This window comes from Marmota monax, unplaced genomic scaffold (genome assembly GCF_021218885.2).
Source record: "Marmota monax isolate L192 unplaced genomic scaffold, Marmota_monax_Labrador192_F-V1.1 WCK01_AAM20220418_F8-fsc00001, whole genome shotgun sequence".
NCBI classification, from domain to species: domain Eukaryota; kingdom Metazoa; phylum Chordata; class Mammalia; order Rodentia; family Sciuridae; genus Marmota; species Marmota monax.
In genome coordinates this window covers 46,761,340-46,780,221 of record NW_026693777.1, presented here as the reverse complement: position 1 = coordinate 46,780,221, position 18,882 = coordinate 46,761,340, and the positions used below count along the sequence as shown (strand labels likewise).

Here is an 18,882-nt window from a genome sequence, read left to right as displayed (position 1 = left end):
GGCTCATGCTGGTTATTGTCTGCCCTGGAATCTGGAAGGGGACACTCTCCTCTGGGCCAGGAGGATTTGTTTCTTTTCACTTGCAAGGACTCCCCTCTCCAACCCCCAGTCCCACCTACTCACTCACCCATCATCATGGAAGAGGCCAGGAAAGAGGCATGAGAGGACACTGAGTGGGCTGATGGAGAACAGGTACACATTCACCACATGGCCTGCACTGTGTATGACTAAAATAGAGCAGACAAGGGGTGGTGAGGCCAGGGTCAGCCCAAGATGGAAAACCCCACCACATTTCAGGGGCCTGAAAGCCCTTAGGGGTCTGGTTGTCTAACCTGCAATCAATCTCATGGTCCTCCCCCAAGACTTCAATGAACACAGCACATGAAGCCAAAATTATACCATTAGAAGTTCATTCTTTTAGTTTCACTCACAGAGTCAAGTTTAGAAACATACTAACTGGGATAGATATGCTATGTACACTTTCTGGAGTGTAACTTGTCAGCTGGAGGCTGTGAGGTGCCCTCAATTGCGTGAGAAGAGGCACTCAGGGCAATACGGGGCTCCTGGGATTACTTCACACCATAGCCAGGATTAACTCCATCTTCGTGGAGGACATCCAAGATTTGCATTAGTTAAGTGCTGGTAGAAAGGAGGGTCTTAAAGAGGAGGGGAAGCCAGTAGGGGGCGGGAGGGCAGTAGAGAATCCCCAGAACACCCTGGCCCTGCCTGTGAGGACAATGGCTGTGGAGGCAATGAGGCGATGGAAGTCCACGGCGGCGTCGAAGGGCACGTATCGATTGAGGAAGGTCTCCCGCAGGAAGGTGATGAGGTTGCGGCACATGGTGAGCAGGATGTAGGAGTACATGAAGGAGATGCTGGCTGCCGTGCCCCGCGAGAGGATGATGCCCACTCGGGTGGTGTCCGTGATACCCATGTGGTGTGCTGCAAAGGCGTAGTCTGCGGATGGAGAAGAGTGCGGCCGACAGTGAGCTGGTTAGGGAGGTCATCAACCACAGGCCCTGGGCCGCTGCCATCACCACCGGCGGGCGGGCGGGCGGGGCCGGCCAGACGTCTTCATTCAAGCAGGCCCCACCCAACTGGTTGCCTTCGCCCAGGGCAGGCCCCACCCCAAGGCCGTCAAACCCAAGGCCCCGCCCCAGGGGTTGTCTGTCACTCACAACAGGCTCCACCTTCAAGGCCATCATTTATCTCCAGCCCCTTCCCCAGGCTGGCCATCACTCACAGTAGGCCCTCTCCAGGAAAAGCGCCCAGGCGATGGCGTAGAACACCGCCACGCAGCCGATGTGGCGTCGGTAGTTCTCGATGAAGCGCTTGAACTGCTGCACTGTCTGGTGGCGACGGCTGCGTTGAAATTTCTCTCGGTGAGCCTCGGTGAACAGCAAGGGCTGGAATGATGTTACCCTGGAAGACAGGGAGCCTTAGACCTTGGCCCCATCTGACTGAATGCTAGTGGGGCTCCCCCTTCCACAAGGGGAGCCGCCAAGCAGCGAGGGAACAGTTCCACTCCCACTTCCCAGGAAGGGGTGTCCAGTGACACACAGAAGCAGACGTCAGACCCCAAAGGTTCTAGCATGCTCTGCGTGTCAGTGGACGGCCAAGTCATTTCATCTTCCCCGGTGTCTCCTCACACTCAGACAGCTCCCTCCCTAGTCTGTAGCTCCAGTTCCCACAGGTCCCCCACAGTCAGCCTTTACTGGAGGTTCAAGAAAACTTTCTCCATGAAGGTTTCTCTGACCTTCCAGGCAGACGTGAGACCTTCCTTGACCTCTGAAGCCCCTGCTCTTACCACCATTATACCATTCAGCAGGACATTGTAATTATCAGTGGACCAGATTATCTCATCAGACTATGACATTCTTGGACAGGGACTATTTATCTGCTTGCACCCCTATCCTTGAGCACAGTGCCTGGTATCAAGTAATAGATGTTGTTGTATGTATATAACATGTTGAGGAGGCAGATGGACTGCCTGGGCTTAAGAGGAAGAGCAGGCATACTTCTTGCCAAACCTCCGACGAATCTCCTGGGGAGGGTCTGTGTCCATTGGGCACTGCAGTTTCTGTGGTGTCAACTCAGTCTCCATGTTGTTTCGGGAACAGCGAGCACCAACTCTGGGAGAGGGACTAGGAAGGAATGGCAAGTAATAGGATCTTGGCCACCACAACCATTTGGATTTCTGAAGCTCCTGTCTAGCCTCCAAATCCACTGTGTCCAGGAAGGATCAGAGTACTCAGTGAGGAGGCAACAGGATTCCCATGGAGACCCAGAGAGAGAATGAGCTGGAGGTCCCACCTGAGAACTCTGCATATGCCTGTGCCCTGCACAAGGGTGTCTGGCCCAGGAAGCAAGGGAGTGCTGAAATCAGCAGGCTCTCTGCTTTCCCTGGTACAGGACTGGGTCCACTTGGAGTAAGGGTTGCCTTTTTTCTAATTTGTATGAAGGTGCTACATAGTGGCGTCTCCAATCCCGGCCATTCTGGGGAGAGAAATGGCAACTCCTCAACACTTCCCTTCAACATTCCCAGATGGAGGCTCACCAGATCTTCTCCTGGCTGATGTAGGAGGCTCGCCGGCAGAGGTCCTTGATAACTTCAGGTACCTCCACACCTACAATGGTGAGGCAGGCCAGTGAGCAGCTTAGAGCCCAGAGTCCAAGAGGGTATGGCGAATGGACAGCAACCCCACCTTCCCATGTTCAGACACCATAGCAGATCCCTATCCAGTGGAGGCCCTGCCTCCAGTAGATTCAGCCCTTGTCCACAGTGGAAGCTGGACCCAACCATAGGTGGGCAGAAAGAAGAAAGACCTGAAACTAAGTTGGCCAAGCAGGCTTCCCTGAGAGTAGGTCACCTTCAGTCCCACTCCTGGGGGTAGAGTTCAGAAACTGTATGTAACCTGCCTGCTAAGACCATTCTGCCACAAAAACTCTGCTTAGGGCCCTTCTGCTTAAACTCTTCCAAGAGTTAAGTGTAGAATTTAGGTGATAGGTATATGGGAACTTACTCTAAAATTCTTTCTACTTTTCTTTTGAAAATGTTCATAATAAAATATTGGAGGAAACCCTCCCAGGGGCCACCCCATTGTTTCTGTCTGGGTTGAGTGCTGAGGCTGGAGCAAGACTGAGCTGCAGATCCAGGTTCTTAGGGGAGTCCCCGAATCTCCAGGTTACTTTCAAGTGTTGCACCAACCCTGAAGATGACTCTCATCTGTAGCTAAGGCCAAAAGTAAGAAAGCTGATTTAAATGAAATCTGAGTGTTTAAAACAAAGTATAGCTTTCTATACTCTCAAATGGTTCAGCAAATAGTTGATGTGGCAAACAGCAAGCAATGGCAAATCTAGGTGAAAGGTGAAGAGCTGTCTGTACTGTTCTTGTTCCTTTCTGTTGTTTAAAATTTTTTTTAAATAAAATGTGGAGGAAAATATAAAATAGGGCTGGGAATGTTGCTCAGTGGTCAAGTGTCCCTGAGTTCAATCCCCAGTACCACCCTAAAATAAAACAAAATGTGGAGGAAACAATAAAGCATAACAATGATTAAAAGCCAATCAAGACAAGACAATACACAATGCTAGCTTTCAACTTAAACCTCATCAGTCCACAAGCCTGTTCCTATCAGGGATGAATGTCCCTGGGATTCTGTGGCTTTGTTCAGTTTCAGGCACCCTCCTTGTCTCAGCCCTCAGGCCCAAGTACCCGCTACCCTACTTGCTTGGAAATGGTGGAAAGATGAAGAATCAGGAGTGTTAGTCCCACACCCCCACCCCCACCCCATGCACCCGGTATCAATTCCCTTTACCCTAGGATCAGGGGAAGCCCTACCCAGAGGTTCATCTGTTTGCTGTCTAACTTGCTCCTGTCCCCCATGGAGGCTGCCCTGCCCTCCTCTTGTCATAATTCCAGGAGGACCTGGGTTTGGTCTGAATGTAATGTGCCCCAGTGAGACTCTCAAGCTAAGAAAACACTGTAACAGCTCAGAGCAGGCCACAGACTTCCCTGCCTGCTACCTGGCCCCTTCCTTACTCAGATTCTTTCTAGCCTCTGCCCGCTTGAGTCAGAGCAGTAGAGAAGGTATTAGGCAGAAGGACAATAGAACTAGGTCTTGAGGCACTCAGCAAACATTTCCTGAGCACTTAACCTGAGGACATAGTGGCAAAAAAATCTAAGAAATACCACCCTACCACCCACAACCAGACACCTCAGTTGAGGGGAACATGTCCTGGCCCAGCTACGGCTATAACAAGGAAACACTGTCTCTTCCCTGCCCTGGGCTCAGGGGGCAGGGGAAGCAGAGTTCCAGCCATTTCCCACCCATCCTGACCCTACCCACACCACCAGCAAGGCTGCATCGTGACTTCCATCGTTTTCATGTACTTTCACCTTCTTAGGCCACTTTCCACACAAAAACAAAAAATAAGTTTTATACTTGTGTTGGTATTAAAAAAATATAATCCAGGCTGGACACATTATAATACATTCATTATTATGGTCACCTTTTCTTCTGATTTCAAAAGAAATGAAAACAATTTTGTGAACTTCCAAAAGTATGTGAACATTGTGCCTAAGAGATAAGGCAGCCCCGCCTTCCAGGCAGCCCCACCTTTGACGCAGAGCTGTGTGAAACGGAGCTCGCTGTCATGATCCCGCAGCATGAAGTGGAAGTCTTCCCATGTCAGTTCCTCTTTGTCCTGGAAGCCTGACTCCCGGAACATGGACTCTACCACCTCGGCCAGCTGGGCCTTGGACAGGCAGTTGTTAGAGATCTCAATGAAGGACCTGGAGTTGGGGGAAGGGCACCATCAGGCCCAAACACAGGGGCCTGCTGACCATCCCACCAGGCCCCCAATTGGCTGAAGCCCAAATGCCCTACAAGTTATAATACACTCTGGTTTCAGGAGTAAGAAGTAGGTCCCTACTTACCCTTTACCTTTTTGCTCTCCCTTTCATGTCCCCTCCTTCCCCTGGCAGTCCTGCCCCAGCTTACTCTTCTGACTGTCCCAGAGGACCAACCTCAGCATCCTGATGAACTCCTCCTTGGAAATGAGGCCATTCCCATCAAAGTCATACATGCGGAACATAAGGCGAGACTTCTCCTCAGGGGAGCCTGGGAGAAGGATTTCATGAGGAAGGCTGTGGCCCATCTGCCTAAACCCCCAGGCCAGGCAGAGGGGACATACACTGGTGTAATGACCCATGTTGGACACAGTAAGGGTCACTCTGCTTCTTAACTGGCATCTGGGCATTCCTAGGTGTGACCATGGCTGGAGACCTGGCCCCAGTGCTCCCAACTTGGAACAGGTCAGCCACATTCCAGTCTCTGTCCAGTCTCTCCTATCTGAACAATCATTTTTCCTCCCTCACCTTTCATGAAGACCACCAGGATGTCCAGGAACTCCCGGAAGGACAGGTAGCCATTACCATCCTTGTCAGCCAGAGAGAACATGGACTCCACAAACATGTCCTGGGGCTTGAGGCCCAGGGACTCGGCAAACTCAGCCCTGCTCAGCTCACAGGTCAGAGCCTCCCGAACCTTCTGGGATGAGTCCAGGGGCAGGGTCCCTGCATCTGCCTGGTCGATGTCCAGCACCTGCACTTGGGCAGCAGCAGAGGGAGGGAGAGAAGGAGACAAGGCTTCCTTGACCTGAAGGAATTTATCCAGCATGCCTCCAGAACAGCCCTGTGAGTGGTCCCTGGGGCCATGTTTGTACTATGGAGTCCTGGACCTCTGCCTTCTATGATTGCACACCTGACCCAAGCTGGCCATTTGGCATTGGAACTAAGAGGTCCCAGATATGTCTTGTCCTGAGCACAAGAAAGTTCAGAAGATGTGGATTATTCTTTTCTTCCAAGTGCTCTGAGACAGGGTAAAGTAGAGGCACAGAGAAAACTGAGGCAGTCTGAGAGAGGAGTGACCTTGTTTTTGACAGCTTTCCTTTCCCCAGGCCTTCCAGGCCAGGTTGAAGTCCTCCCTGTAGAATTCCCAAGACAACCTGGATCCTCTGGGACAACTGTTCCTTTATATGGGTTTCTCTTACATCTAAAAGAGTTGTAACTAGGACAAGGGTTCACCTGGGTTTGGGAAAGGGAAATTCTCCTTACATGCCATCTCCAGCCCACCCATGGATTGCCCCAGCAGGAAAACAAACAGTAAGGGAAACAGGCAAGCCACAGGCCACAGTACCTGACTTTCCTGCCTATCAACTAGGCTGCTTAGATCAAGTCTGGTTGTGGTTCTGTGAGGCAAACATTGCAGCTTCAAACAAGATACTTTAGTGGAAGGAGCCCAGAGCTGGAGGCAAGAGACCTGGGTTCATGTGCTAACTCTGCCACCTGTTTGCTGCATGACCCCAGGCAAGTCTCTTCAGTTGTCTGAGATTCATTTCCTCACCTGCCCTACTTATCTCACAGGGTTATTATGAGAATCAACAAGAGAGGGTGTGTGGAAAGTATTTGGAAAGCCGAAAGCACCGTGCAGCTATCAGGGATTGTCAGCCACCTCCAGGGAGATAGCAGTCCTCCCACCTCCAAGCACCTCCATAGCTTGATGGATCCTGGACTGAGTGGAGGTGCCTAGGTCCCACTTTGGCCCTGGCAAGGAGCCCCCTACCTGAGGGTCCCTTAGTTCTTGTGTCTAATCAATGTTTAACTTGTTTGAGAGTTAAATTTGCCATAGGGTAAATGTTCATTAAATGGTAGCTTCCCACAAGAATCCTCTCCCCCAAAATGTTTTGATTTTTCTCAAACATTAATATTTTGCCCTTCTGTGGAGCACCTTTGCATATACCTTCTGGCCCTTTCTTCTGAGCCAACACTTTTCCATCTTTTAGTTCTTGCTAAATCTCATTTCCATCATGACCTTATAGTGAAGGCTTGCTATCTTTTCTGAACTCCTAGACCCTGTATTTATTGGATTACTTTTTTTTTTTTTTTTTTTGCAGTAATGGAGATTGAACCTAAAGGTGCCCTACCACTGGGCTACACCCCAGTACTTTTTTTTTGAGACAGGGTCTTGCTAAGTTGCATAGGCTGACCTTGAACTTATGATCCTACTGTCTCAACCTCCTGAGTAGCTGGGATTACAGGTGTGCATCACTACAACTGGCTCCTGGATCACTTTTGTAGCCTTCATCCTTTACCAGTTATCTTTCTTTCTATGCATATCTCATCTTCCCAGTAGAATGATAAACTTCAATGAGGGAACCATGCTGAATTTACCTTATATTTCCCATGTTTCTCTTCCTCTGATCCAAGGCTGACTATATATTTATTTATTTTTAGTATCTGATATGGACTTCAGTCTTTGAATTTTTCATCCTCTCTTCTTTCTTAGATCCTCTCACTATCTCTCAGAAGTTTGAAAGTTAGACATTAATACTCCTTAGAGCACCTTGGCAGCTGTGCTCCCTATGGATGAGTGAATCACAACTCTCAAGGGCCCACACTGCCTGTCTTGCTCTGCCTCATTCCTGGGCTTTGCCTCCCTGGAGTCTTACAGCTGAGGACAAGATTCAGGTGGTGGCAGGGACACCTCCTTGCAGTAAAGTCTGGTGACTTGCCCCAAATTTTAACAGTTGATTGTCATTTGAGAACTCAGAATTGTTGACTTCCCCGGAGCTACACCATGACCTCGTGCAGGTAAGGATGCTACCACAAGTACACAGTCACATGGACAGATCTGATTCCATGTACACACCTGGGAGAAAAGGTGCCTGAAAAAGGTCTCTAGGAGATGGCTCCGCTGCTCCCGTGTAACAGCTGCCCTCATCAGCTCCTGCTCCCACAGCTCCCACTCCTGGAAGCTCAACCCATTCTCCTTCAGAGCTGCCCGGAGGTTTTCTACCAGCGCTTGCCGCTCTTCCTCTAGGTTAAACAGCAGCACCTATGGGACCAGCGGGTGAGAATAACCATTTGTTAAGGCCTCTTGAAGTTAGACATTTTACATGGATTATGTCAGAGGGACTACAGACATACCCTTACAAAAGAGATATCTCATATCTCTTTTTACAGAGGAGAATATGGGCTCAAGTGGCTTGCTTACAGGTGCAGAGTGAGTTCAAAAGCAATTGTACAGCCAGTACACACACCTCCCAGTGGCTCAGGAGCCTGAGGTAGGAGGATCAAGAGTTCAAAGCCAGCCTCAGCAACAGGGAGGCACTAAGCAACTCAGTGAGACCCTATCTCTAAATAAAATACAAAAAAGGGCTGGGGATGTGGCTCAGTGTTTGAGTGCCACTGGGTTCAATCCCTGGTACCAAAAAAAAAAAAATGTACAAAGTCATTATTCCCTCAATTCCATGCTGAAGAAGTGAGGGGAAGACAGGGAGACCAGAGGATAGAGGGGACCATAAGCCAGGCAGAGTCACAGCCCATGTTCGGCCTCCAATTTAGCTTCCCTCCAAAATATCTACAAGTTCACTAGATCCTGAAATAAGGGAATAGGGAAGAAGGCTCAGCCTCTTCCAAGGATTCCCATCTAAGATCTGTGAGGGCATCCTTAGAAAAGGAGGAAGCTAACTGTGGCTGCAAGAGTGAGAAGGGTAAACCCCGTCATTCAGCAGGCGCAAAGCAGGATAAACGTGTTAGGTTCACCTGTCAGTTACTATAGCCTGGGACTAGAGGCTAGCAGCCCTACCTCCTGGCCCAGTGCTTCTTCCCCTCCATCTGACTGCTTCCTTTGCTATAGCTTTGGACAAGCAGGCAGGGGCCACCTGGGCCATACCAGGTCATACTCCTTGGGGATCTTGAGCAGCAGGGTACGACGACCACGGTTGTTGGACAGGATGAGGTTGACCTTCTGTGGAGGCCGAAGCTGGATTGTCCGGAGCACAGTGAGCCTGCCATCTAATACTCGAATCTGTCCAGGCTGTAAGTGCACAAGCACAGGCCGGCAGGGCTCCTTGCGGCCCTGCCATTCCAAAGCTGAGGGAGAGAGATGGGGCTGGGTCAGCTGGGTTTGGATCAGCTGGGTGCACCAGAGGCACATTGGGAGGAAGAAGGCCAGCTCAAGGCTGGTTAGAGCAAGGCCTCCACAGCTTCCTGTCCCCTTCCTGGGCACTGAGAGTCATCCCTTCCCCAACAGTACTACTGTGCCTCTAACCCAGGAGGAGAATAGTGAATACCATTTCCTAGTGTTAACTATTTACTCAGCAGAGTACTTTACATGAACTATTTCATTTCATTACAAACCTTTAAGGTAGGTGTTATTATTATTTCTTTTAAGAAAAAATAGGCTGAGAGACATTAAAACATCTGCCTAAGGTCAAATAATCAGCCTATAGTGGTGGAACCAAGATTCTAATGCCAGTCTGACACCAGACCTTCATTAGTCACTGCTCTGTTGCCTATTATTCCAGTATGAGATGCCACAGCAGTTCTCAGGGATTTGTGAATCATAGTAACCTGTAAAATCTAGGCAGAGTCCTACACCTTTTTCATGAGTCTATCACATTCTCTTCACTGGGATCACTGGGAGGAGCTATGGAGGTTGGAGGACTGCAGGTCCTTTCACCTAATGCCACTGTAGTTTTCCCCATTTGATCTGGCCTAGCCTACAGCCCTAGAAGAGGGAGGCCTTTTCCTGGGATAGAGATGAGGACTGCAGTCCTGAGTCATGTCCTCCCCTTCACCATCCTGGCCAGCCCCAGACCTACCTTCCACACCTCCCACAAGTTTCTCTGACATGATGCTCTGGCGTTCCTGGCCTTGAAGCCTCTTGAAATTTCTCATCCTGAGCCGGGCAACAATCCAGGCGCTGAGCAGGCTCACTGGGAAGGTGGAGGTAATAGGTGTTCAGGGGAAGGTGAGGCTCTGGGAAGATGGAAGTGGTTCCCTTCCCATCTCCTTTCTTTAGCAAAACCTCATGCTTTCTCCACTCCTGAATCTACTGATCAATTGTTTCAAACTGTGCAGCTCTGTGGGAAGAACTGCTTTGCATCTTCTGGTAAGCTTTGGGTAGCTTCTAAGATTCCTGTCCAGCCTCCTTAGTTTCCTCCAGTGAGTCCTCAAGCCACAGGCTAGACCCACCATGCCAGACTGCTGGTCCACCCAGACATAGCCTTGCCAAAGACTAAGTCCCAAGCCCTTGCCCAGCAACTCCATCTGTCCCAGCTCTGGTTCTGAAAGGAAGTTTACCTCTGACAGTTCTCCAGGGCCAGACTTCTGCAAACAACTTAGGGTTGTAAACTTCCCCAGGTTTCTGACCAAGTTGAGCCCTGGTGAGTTGCAGGGGTCATGGATCCCAGGAGAAAGGGAGGCAAATCTCCCTGGAGCCAACTTATCGGCAGCTTAGACACTCCTTGTGTCCCTTCCCCTAATATTTCCTTCACCTGCCCAGGGGGGTACTCTGTATGGTTTATTGTCACAGATAGAACCACCCTGAATCACTCCCTAGCCTCAAACTGCCCACTCATCACTTTTACCTAAGGGGAAGCAGCAGAGGGTTCCAATGGTGAGCCCAAAGCCAAATCCGCTGCCCTCAAAATAGTCCCGGATGATGAGGGGGACGCAAGCTGGCAGGCCCTCCGTGTTGAGCTGTCTTGGCTGTGGACAGGGGTCTCCTGGGGAGGCAGAGGGAGTCAGTCCTGGGTGTTGGGCCACAGGCTCTGACACAGGATCACTGAGAAAGGTAGGGTGGCAGAAAGGGAGCGAGGGTGTTCTGGGTAGCAGAGAAGAAGGGGCTGCTTAACCTGTCCATGGTAGCAAGGTTGTCACATTTGCCTACTTGAGTAACAAGTGGGGTAAAAAGTGAACCTCTATCTCTTCCTATGTGCTTGCTCGCTCTATCTCCTCTCTCTCATACACACACACACACACACACACACACACAGATACACACACACAGCATTTCCCTCATCCTGTCATGGGCAGGAAATCCTCACAGCACTTGGCCTTCCTAATACTCCACTCAGCTCCAGCCCCTTCCCAAGTGAATGTGAGTCTCCTCACCAGGTCTCCATGGCATTCAGTTCTTCCTTCATTCAGATCCTTTCCTGAAGGAACCCACATATCTGTACATGGTAGCCCTGGCACCCGGAACCAAAGTTCCCTAGGGCAGAACTATAACTCACTGCCTGCTTGGATCTGCTGCCCAGGCATACTATGTCAAGCCCACAACCGAGGAGAGACAGGCTCCAGACCCAGCACCCCTCCAGCCCCTTGGGCACTCACCTGCAAGCCAGTAAAAGACATTGGGCTGCAGGGCACTGGGGTCCACATTGGTGATGGCCACTAGAATGTCCCTTAGGGAAGTGTTTCTGATCTCTGCAATCTCTCTCTCAGAAAACAGCCTGAGGGTGGGAGAGGTGGAGAGCTGAGGTGATGGGAAAGAGATGCAGGCCCCAAGCCTAGTGACCTGAGGAGGAAAGAGACTCAGAGTGGCTGGGGAGTGGGTAATAGGAGGGTCTGGAATCAATGTGGGTTGCCTAAGGCCAGATAGAGGGTCTGGAGCCCAGTCCAAGGTAAGTCTGAGGTGAAGGCCTTACCCATTCCTGGTATTTTCAAACCAGTAGCGGTCTCCATCCCGTAGCCGCACAAACTGGTCAAGGATGATGGTGCTGAAGAGGGGTCCAGGGTCCCCATGACTCTCCAGGAGCCCCCCTGGCAGCAGCTCCAGCCGAGACAGGTCCTGGTTGTACAGGGCAGCTGTAGCCTCCAACACCTGGAACCAAATAGGGGCAGGAGTATGTGAGGGGACCGGGCACTCAGCCTTGGGCAAAGAAGTGGCTCCCAGGGATTAGCCCCAGGAATAATAATAATAAATGACAGTAACAATAACTCTCCTCCAAAGTGCTTATTATGCTCCAGGCACTGCTCTGAGTGCTTTGCATAAGTTAACTCATTTATGAGAAACTCACAGCTGCCTGTTGTATGAAATTGGTATAAAACAAGAGAGTCAACCCCCTACATAATTTGTTCTTTAAAAGGTGTGAATGTTCAAAAGGCAAAATTAGAATGTACAAAGTTGAATGATAGAATGATGTCATAAAAGGTTTCTATTTTTTTGGAGAAAAAAAAAAAGTTTTTTTAAAAAAATCAAATCCCTAACAGTATACTATCTTCAATAATATATCCTTGACATTTTATACCTGATTTTTTTCTTCAGTTCTTTTCTTCACAAGGTAAATAAACACCTGTCCAGATTAGTTCCAAGGAGACCCAGTGGGAGCCAAATATTTGCTCCTTTGGGCATTCCAATCCAAGGTAAGTCTGAGGTGAAGGCCTTACCCATTCCTGGTATTTTCAAATTATATATCCATAGATATTATAAAGTTTGTGGGCGCCCTGAGCACATCAGTTCTTTATGGGCCTTCCAATTCTCTTCTTTCCAACAACTTTATGAATTAGTAAGCGTAAAGTTCAGTAAAAGAGGCACTGTAGAAACACTGCTGTGCCAAGATAGTTAGGCAGCCAAAGCTGGTAGGTTGGCCCAGGCAACACCACTTGCCCAGGTGATAGCTCAGGGAGTGAGAGCTGACTCCCAAAAGGCAGCTGGGGTATGAGTACAGAAAAGCACAGCTTGTTTCTAAGTAAAGGACTTTCTATTCCCACTTGGGGGTTGTTGGGAAGAGAAAAGGAGGTAATGTCTACTAAGTGCCTGGGATGCAGTATATGCTCAATAAACATTTGCTGGATCTGAGAATTCTGAGTCAAAAGCCAGTCAGTCCTGCTGCTCTGATAATCTCCATCCTGGTGTGTGAGATTGGGAAAAGTGACCTGGGAAAGCCGGTCCCTCTCACCAGGTGTTTATTTCTGATACCCTCATCTCACTACCCATTTCATATCTGGGAATGATGTGCCTTGGTCCTCCTATCCCACCCTCTGGGTCCTGACCCCTCCTCACAGTGCCATTGCTCTGGGAGAGTGCAGGGTTGATGTCCTTCCAATGGGAAATGGGAGGCAGGCCCAGTGCTGCCCTGGCCTTGGTGTAAGAGGGCAAGCCCAGATCCCGGCCCCTTTGCAGGCAGCTGGCCAGGTAGTCTGTGCGGGAAAACTTCAGTGGCCCAGGCCAGAAATCTGGGAATGAAAGACCAGAGGGTTAGAGGGAACTCAGGGCCAACCAATGTGGCCTCTAGCCCAGATGACTCCAGTCAACTCCAGGAGCACTTGAACCAAGCAGAGGGAGAGTCAGAAGCTCTCTCAGCAGTAACTGTGCTGCAGGCTCCCAGCTCTGGATCCCTCCCTTCCCCGCTCTAGAGATCCAGTCTAACTGAGATCCACAGCCTGTGGGGACAGCCGCAGGCTTACCTTGCACATCCTCAACTACCACATGGTCCTCTTTCTCAGCAATTTGGGAGGCCATGCCCAACAGCAGCGCGTCCACATCTTCAGCACTTTGTAGATTTGGGTTCTTTGGGGATGGGAGAATGGAATCAGATGTTAAAACAGCCAGGCTCCCTCCACCACAACTTTCATATCCTTGGGCCCATCCAGGCCTGTCATTAACTCCTAGTGGGACAACCCTTTCCTGCAGTCAATTCCCTACTCAGAGTGAGTGATGTTCCTATTCAAAGCCCATGTTGCTGGAGACAGGTCTCTAGAAGCAGAAAGGATCACAAAACTCTACTTCTACCTCAGACTTAACTTTGTTTTGCAAAGGCTCTACAACATCTAGGTCTTCATTCTTGCTCTGTTACTAATCAGCCATGTGACCTTGGGCAAGTCAAATGGATCTCTCCAAACTCAATGTCCTCCCCTTAATAAAGAGACTTGGGTGAAAGGTGCAACTTAGTGGTAGAGTGCTTGCGTAGGATGCCCAAGTATCTAAGGCTCTAGCTTTTATCCTCAGCACCACACACACAATGGGAGGGGGTGGCACTCAGATTAGGAAGACACTGAGGCTTCTTTCAATTTAGCTGCAGGACTGATTCTACACCTTTATCTTCTCTCCTTGGCTCTCCCGCCTTCCTCCTGCCTTTGTAAACACTCACACAAAATACCTGATTTTGCTTTAAATCAATGGTCAAAGCTCTTTACCCACTATCCTGGTTTGGATGGACAGATTTTCCCCCATAACTCTCAGAATCCCTTCTTCTTCCCAACTCCACACATACACACACATTCACTCACTTCCCAGGTTGTGTCTAAGTGGGAAGTTTCCTTAAGGGTCTGGTATGGCTGGAGTATTTTCAGACACCCAGATCTATCAAGGAAGAGGAAAAACTCTAGGAGACAGCAATAAATGTAGAATCACACCTGTGCTGCACAGTCTCTTACACAGCTCCAAGCTGAGGGTAGAGAATGGATTTTTGATCATGTCCCCCAGACTGCCTCCTTCACCTCAGCCCATCCCTGCTACCTGCTCCAGCCCTCCTGCCCTCCTTACCTGCACACTCTCAGACACAAACAGACACAACATACACACATATACCCACCTATATATATGCCCCCAGCCCTAACCTTTCGATTCCAATAGCTGTTGCAGACACGAAGAGCTCTGGAGAAACTTGTGTTCTTATTGACAATCCTCTGGAAATAGCAGCTGGCATTTCTAAAATGAAATGAGCCAGGGAGTGGTGACTTGTGATACAAGATTCCAATGTCAGGCATTAGCTCTGGTCTCCAATACTATAGCTAGGGGACCCAGGCTTCCCTAAGGTAGTGACCATCTGACCTTGAAAGGTCATAGACAATCTGACTTTTGGAAGTTCCCTCCCCTCACATCAGACCACAAATCTAAAAATTAAGTAAGTCATAGGAAGTCTATACATTGGCTTGTTGGAGCATTGCCCATGAAACAAAGAAAAGGAGAGGAAAGAAATGCAGTCTGGTTGTACATTTTCAGTAGGGAAGCATCTTTTTAAAAAATATTTTCAATCTGAGGTTGATTGACTCCTTGGATGGGGAGCCTGCCAATTTGGAGGGCTTAGAGTGTGTCTGCATGCAAATTTTTTTTTTTCCAGATGAGGTCCTCCTATGTTGCCAAAGAGTCTCAATCTCCCTAGTAACTGGAAACATAGGCACAAGCCACTGTACCCATATGTACACATTTCTATTTGTATTTTCATGTGTGGTGCTGGGGATTAAACCCAGGGCTTCTTGCACACTAGGCAAGTGCTTTACCACTGAGCTACATCCCCAGCCCTATATACACATTTTTAAAAGATTTTAAAATTGTTCTTTTGAAACTACTTATCTATGGATAATTCAATTGTCTATAATTTTTCGGCTTTCCTCAAGCATACTCAGATATTGTTCTAGAGTAAGAAAATATAAGCTATCAATTGTTTTAAATTAAAATTCAATTATTAAAAGTACAGTAAATTAACATGCTTCATTTAATATATATTTGCTTTAATATGTATTTTTATTTTAAATTTCCCTTTGCATTTATTTTGAAACCAATATTTTTCTTCAGATTGCACACATTTTTAAAGCTCTTTCCAAAAGCTTGTAAACCCATGTTCTGGGTTTATAGCTAAAAATGTCTCCAGCATATTGCCAAGACCTCATGTTCAGATGGTGGGCCTTATGACAGACACCCTTTTGAGCCTCAGTTGCTCACATTTAGTTGGGAGACAGATATCTACACACCAATTGCAGGATAATGTATGTCAATATTCTTAAAAACAATGGTATAAGTTCATAAAATTATTTTCTTTCTCCTTTATATTCACCATTGCCTCCACTTCAGACTGAACACCCTGTCTTGAGGGCTACTGGGGGAGTTTTCCCAATGGATAACCTCACTCCTCCCAAAACACAAACATTTGAGCCCACTCCCTCACCTCATGTAGACACCAGGGGGCACCATGGTGGAGAAGAATTGCTCAGAAGCCACCACGAACTCTGGAGAGATGCTGGGGTCCAAAAAGGAGCGGTATCCTGAAGTAAGAGAAGAAGGAGGGACACTAGAATTCGGTTTTTAAATGATTCACCATTCCAGCCCACAAAGAGAGAGAGAAAAAAAAAAAATATATATATATATATATATATATACATACACACATATATATATCCCATCATCCTCCCTTTGCATTCCCTCACCTGCATATTTCGGGGGCGTTTTCTGCAGGAAACTGGGCAGCCACTCATACAGAGCGATGTTCTGAGGGTCAGAAAGAGGAGATGGGCTGAGGTGAAGAGGGCAGTCTGGGGGACATGATCAAAAGTCCATCCTCTACCCTCAGCTTGGGGCTGTGTAAGAGACTGTGGGACCTGTGCAGCACAGGTGTGATTCTACATTCATTGCTCTCTCCTAGGTTTTTCCTCTTCCTTGGCAGATCTGGGTGCCTGAAAATACCCCAGCCATCCCCTCCCCCAAGGAGACTTCCCACTTAGACACACCCTGGGCAGTGTGTGGATATTGTGGACCTAGTGGGGCCACCAGAGAGCTGAGCCCAAGGAAAACAGGTGCAGAGCTGAAGACTCAGCAGGGGCAGTCCCTGGAGAGGCAACGCAAACAGGAGAAGTACCTGGCCTGTGCCCCACAAGGAACGAGAAATGGGGGTGGGAGAGTCGGTAAAAATAATCACAAGCAAAATCTCTCCTGTAAGTAGCACTGGGCCTCCTTATCATTGATAGGGGCTTTTACTAGACATTAGCTCCCAAAGAAGAGGAGCCTCCAGGAAAGCAGCATTTCTGGGTGAGGGTGGTCGCAGGGTGAAAAACTGTGCCAGGAAGCAGAATCTCCAGTGGACTTTCACGTGGGTGGGCAGCCGAATGAGCGGTTGTGCTGACCTGGTAGGTGGCGATGACCTTCTTGCGTGCATGCTGGAACAGCTCCTCGTCCCCCCAGTGCGGGTGCTCCTGGGCCAGCCTCTGCGCGCACAAATTGTGGTAGCGGAACCAGAGCAGGCCCAGCGCCTGCAGGAAGGGCTCCCGGTTCCCTCGCTGGGCTCCGAAGGCTGCAGATGTTGGCATGCACACCAGAAGATGAGCAGCTGCGCGACCGCGGGGAGCCCAAACACAAACCCCGGCCCACCCTCGCTCCCACCGACACGGGGCACCCTGACGCCTCCACTTCGCGCCCCTATGAGGCCTCCACAGCCTCACCATACAGTCCCTGATGTCCCCGCTGCCCGGTAGCGGGGTCGGGCGCCGTCCACATGAGCAGCGGGTCCTGCGAGTCCCGGGGGAAGGCGGGGTCGGGCCCTGACGCCAGCTGTCCTCCAGAGAAGCTCCTCAGAGCATCGCTCCAGGAGCGAGAGGAGCCATAAATGGCGCTGCCGTCCAGCCAGCCGGTCACCTGGTTGGTCTGCGGGGGCACGGGGTGGGCGAGCAGGGGTCAGGGAGCAGAAATGGGCAAGGAAAGACCTGCGGGTGGGGAGTGGGAGCCTCTCCCTGGCCCATCCTGCCAGGCCTGAACCCCAGGGAGCCACCTGCCCCAGGCCCAGCCTTCCAGTTGGCAGCCTGGCTGGCCTCACCAGGTCCCGGGGTTTGCTAGGGCTCTGCCCCGTCTCTGGGTCCCAGCGGCTCCTTTGGAAGGGTAGCACCACATCCCCTCGCTGGTTGGGGTCGAACACGGGGTCTCCAGGTGGGACGTGTATATTGAGGAATTCGGCGGGACAGCCAGGAGTTTCCACACTCACCAGGTCTGACAGCACGTGGTAACCTGCAGGAGGCAGTGCTAGAGTCAGCTGAGGGCCACTCTCTTTCTTGCCTCAGGTATCTAGTCCTTCTGCCTCTCTTCAAGCTTCAAGAGTCAGTAGTAGCCTTTATGGGCAAGTCCAAGCCTTGACCTTCTTGCATTCCCTTTCAATCCTTTGTCTCTCCAGACCTGCCTGTGCCTACACCTGATCTAAGATGTTGTCATTGTCGGTTTGGCCTTCTCCTTGGTAACTGGGAGGTGCTCACTGAGTGTGCCTAGGCAAAGAAGGTGTCAGCACCAGCTCCAACATGCGCAGCTGGGAGCCTCCCTGGAGGGCCTGACAGCTTCTGAGGGAGGTTAGATGGGGGAGCTTGAAAGAGCAACCTGAATGGCCAGCAGGAGGCAGGCCTGCCACCTGACCCCTCCCCCACATCACTAAGGCCCTGCTGGCTAATACCTCTGTTAGCCCTCTCTGTTACAATGGGAACATTTTCCCGAGCCTGTCCTGTGAGCCACTGGGGCAACAGGGTTCCATGAAGAGTCCCTACCAAATGATTTTCATGCTCCTGCTTCCAGTTGCACCTCTATTCTATCAGCCCAATAAGGGAAGGATGTTCCTTTTCCCTCTGCCCACCCATCCTCTTCCTTCAGGGGACAGATTTATGCCTCCCCGCATCAGACTTCACCTCACATGGATCATCCCTCCCTCTGCCTTACTCTTACTCCATTGCCTCTTCCTCCATCTCTCACCCCCACTGTCAGACCCTCCCCTCCATCACTTCTATCCCCATCTCCTGACCCCTCCTCAGACACAGAGGTGTCCAGCTAACTCCCAGTGGCCTTCCTCCTGAGAGGCTGACTTCCTCACCAAAGAAGAGGCCCAGTACAGTTCGGTTTCGCAGAGAGGCCTGCCCTGCAGGGCCCCTCATGGCAGTGTTACTAAGGTCTCGGGGGTTGGGCAAGTAGGGTTCTCCCAAGGGCTGGTACACGCCATCTGCATAACTAGCTGGGACCAAACGCTGCAGCCGAGAGCCTGATGGAGGAGAGATAAGAACAAGGGTAAATTCTCAGGGAGCATACTTGACATCTCTCCTAAGCTTCCCTCCATACCATGGATCCTAAAACCTTAGAAATGGATGGCCTTTGCTGATACTTACCTGTTCTCACCCTATTCTAGTGAGTACCAGCCTGGCCCTGGGACACTGTCCCCACTTGGCTCTCACCTACCTTTGCTGCCCCATCTGTGTTCCACAAGGTTGTTGTACCATCCATCAAAACGCTGCACCTCCCACGCAATGGGTTTCTGGGCTCCTGGGTGAGAATGGAAGGAAGGGGATGGCTG

General features: G+C 50.0%; 1 protein-coding gene across 1 annotated transcript in view; it reads right to left on the bottom strand.

The window, feature by feature from the left end:
- The window catches only part of Duox1 (dual oxidase 1), a 35,114-nt gene that overhangs the window by 10,738 nt on the left and 5,494 nt on the right, over positions 1–18,882 (bottom strand). The window contains exons 3-26 of the mRNA XM_046461534.2: positions 18,768–18,851; positions 18,409–18,573; positions 17,377–17,564; positions 17,006–17,207; positions 16,691–16,857; positions 15,998–16,058; positions 15,739–15,835; positions 14,411–14,501; positions 13,259–13,361; positions 12,855–13,027; positions 11,497–11,672; positions 11,183–11,301; positions 10,435–10,572; positions 9,667–9,780; positions 8,736–8,935; positions 7,710–7,895; positions 5,378–5,603; positions 5,027–5,120; positions 4,617–4,792; positions 2,558–2,627; positions 2,019–2,144; positions 1,244–1,422; positions 727–957; positions 128–227 (exon numbers count right to left, since the gene is read on the bottom strand). Coding sequence (XP_046317490.1) covers positions 128–227; positions 727–957; positions 1,244–1,422; positions 2,019–2,144; positions 2,558–2,627; positions 4,617–4,792; positions 5,027–5,120; positions 5,378–5,603; positions 7,710–7,895; positions 8,736–8,935; positions 9,667–9,780; positions 10,435–10,572; positions 11,183–11,301; positions 11,497–11,672; positions 12,855–13,027; positions 13,259–13,361; positions 14,411–14,501; positions 15,739–15,835; positions 15,998–16,058; positions 16,691–16,857; positions 17,006–17,207; positions 17,377–17,564; positions 18,409–18,573; positions 18,768–18,851 — 3,466 coding nt within the window. The remainder of the gene's footprint in view (positions 1–127; positions 228–726; positions 958–1,243; positions 1,423–2,018; positions 2,145–2,557; positions 2,628–4,616; positions 4,793–5,026; positions 5,121–5,377; positions 5,604–7,709; positions 7,896–8,735; positions 8,936–9,666; positions 9,781–10,434; positions 10,573–11,182; positions 11,302–11,496; positions 11,673–12,854; positions 13,028–13,258; positions 13,362–14,410; positions 14,502–15,738; positions 15,836–15,997; positions 16,059–16,690; positions 16,858–17,005; positions 17,208–17,376; positions 17,565–18,408; positions 18,574–18,767; positions 18,852–18,882) is intronic.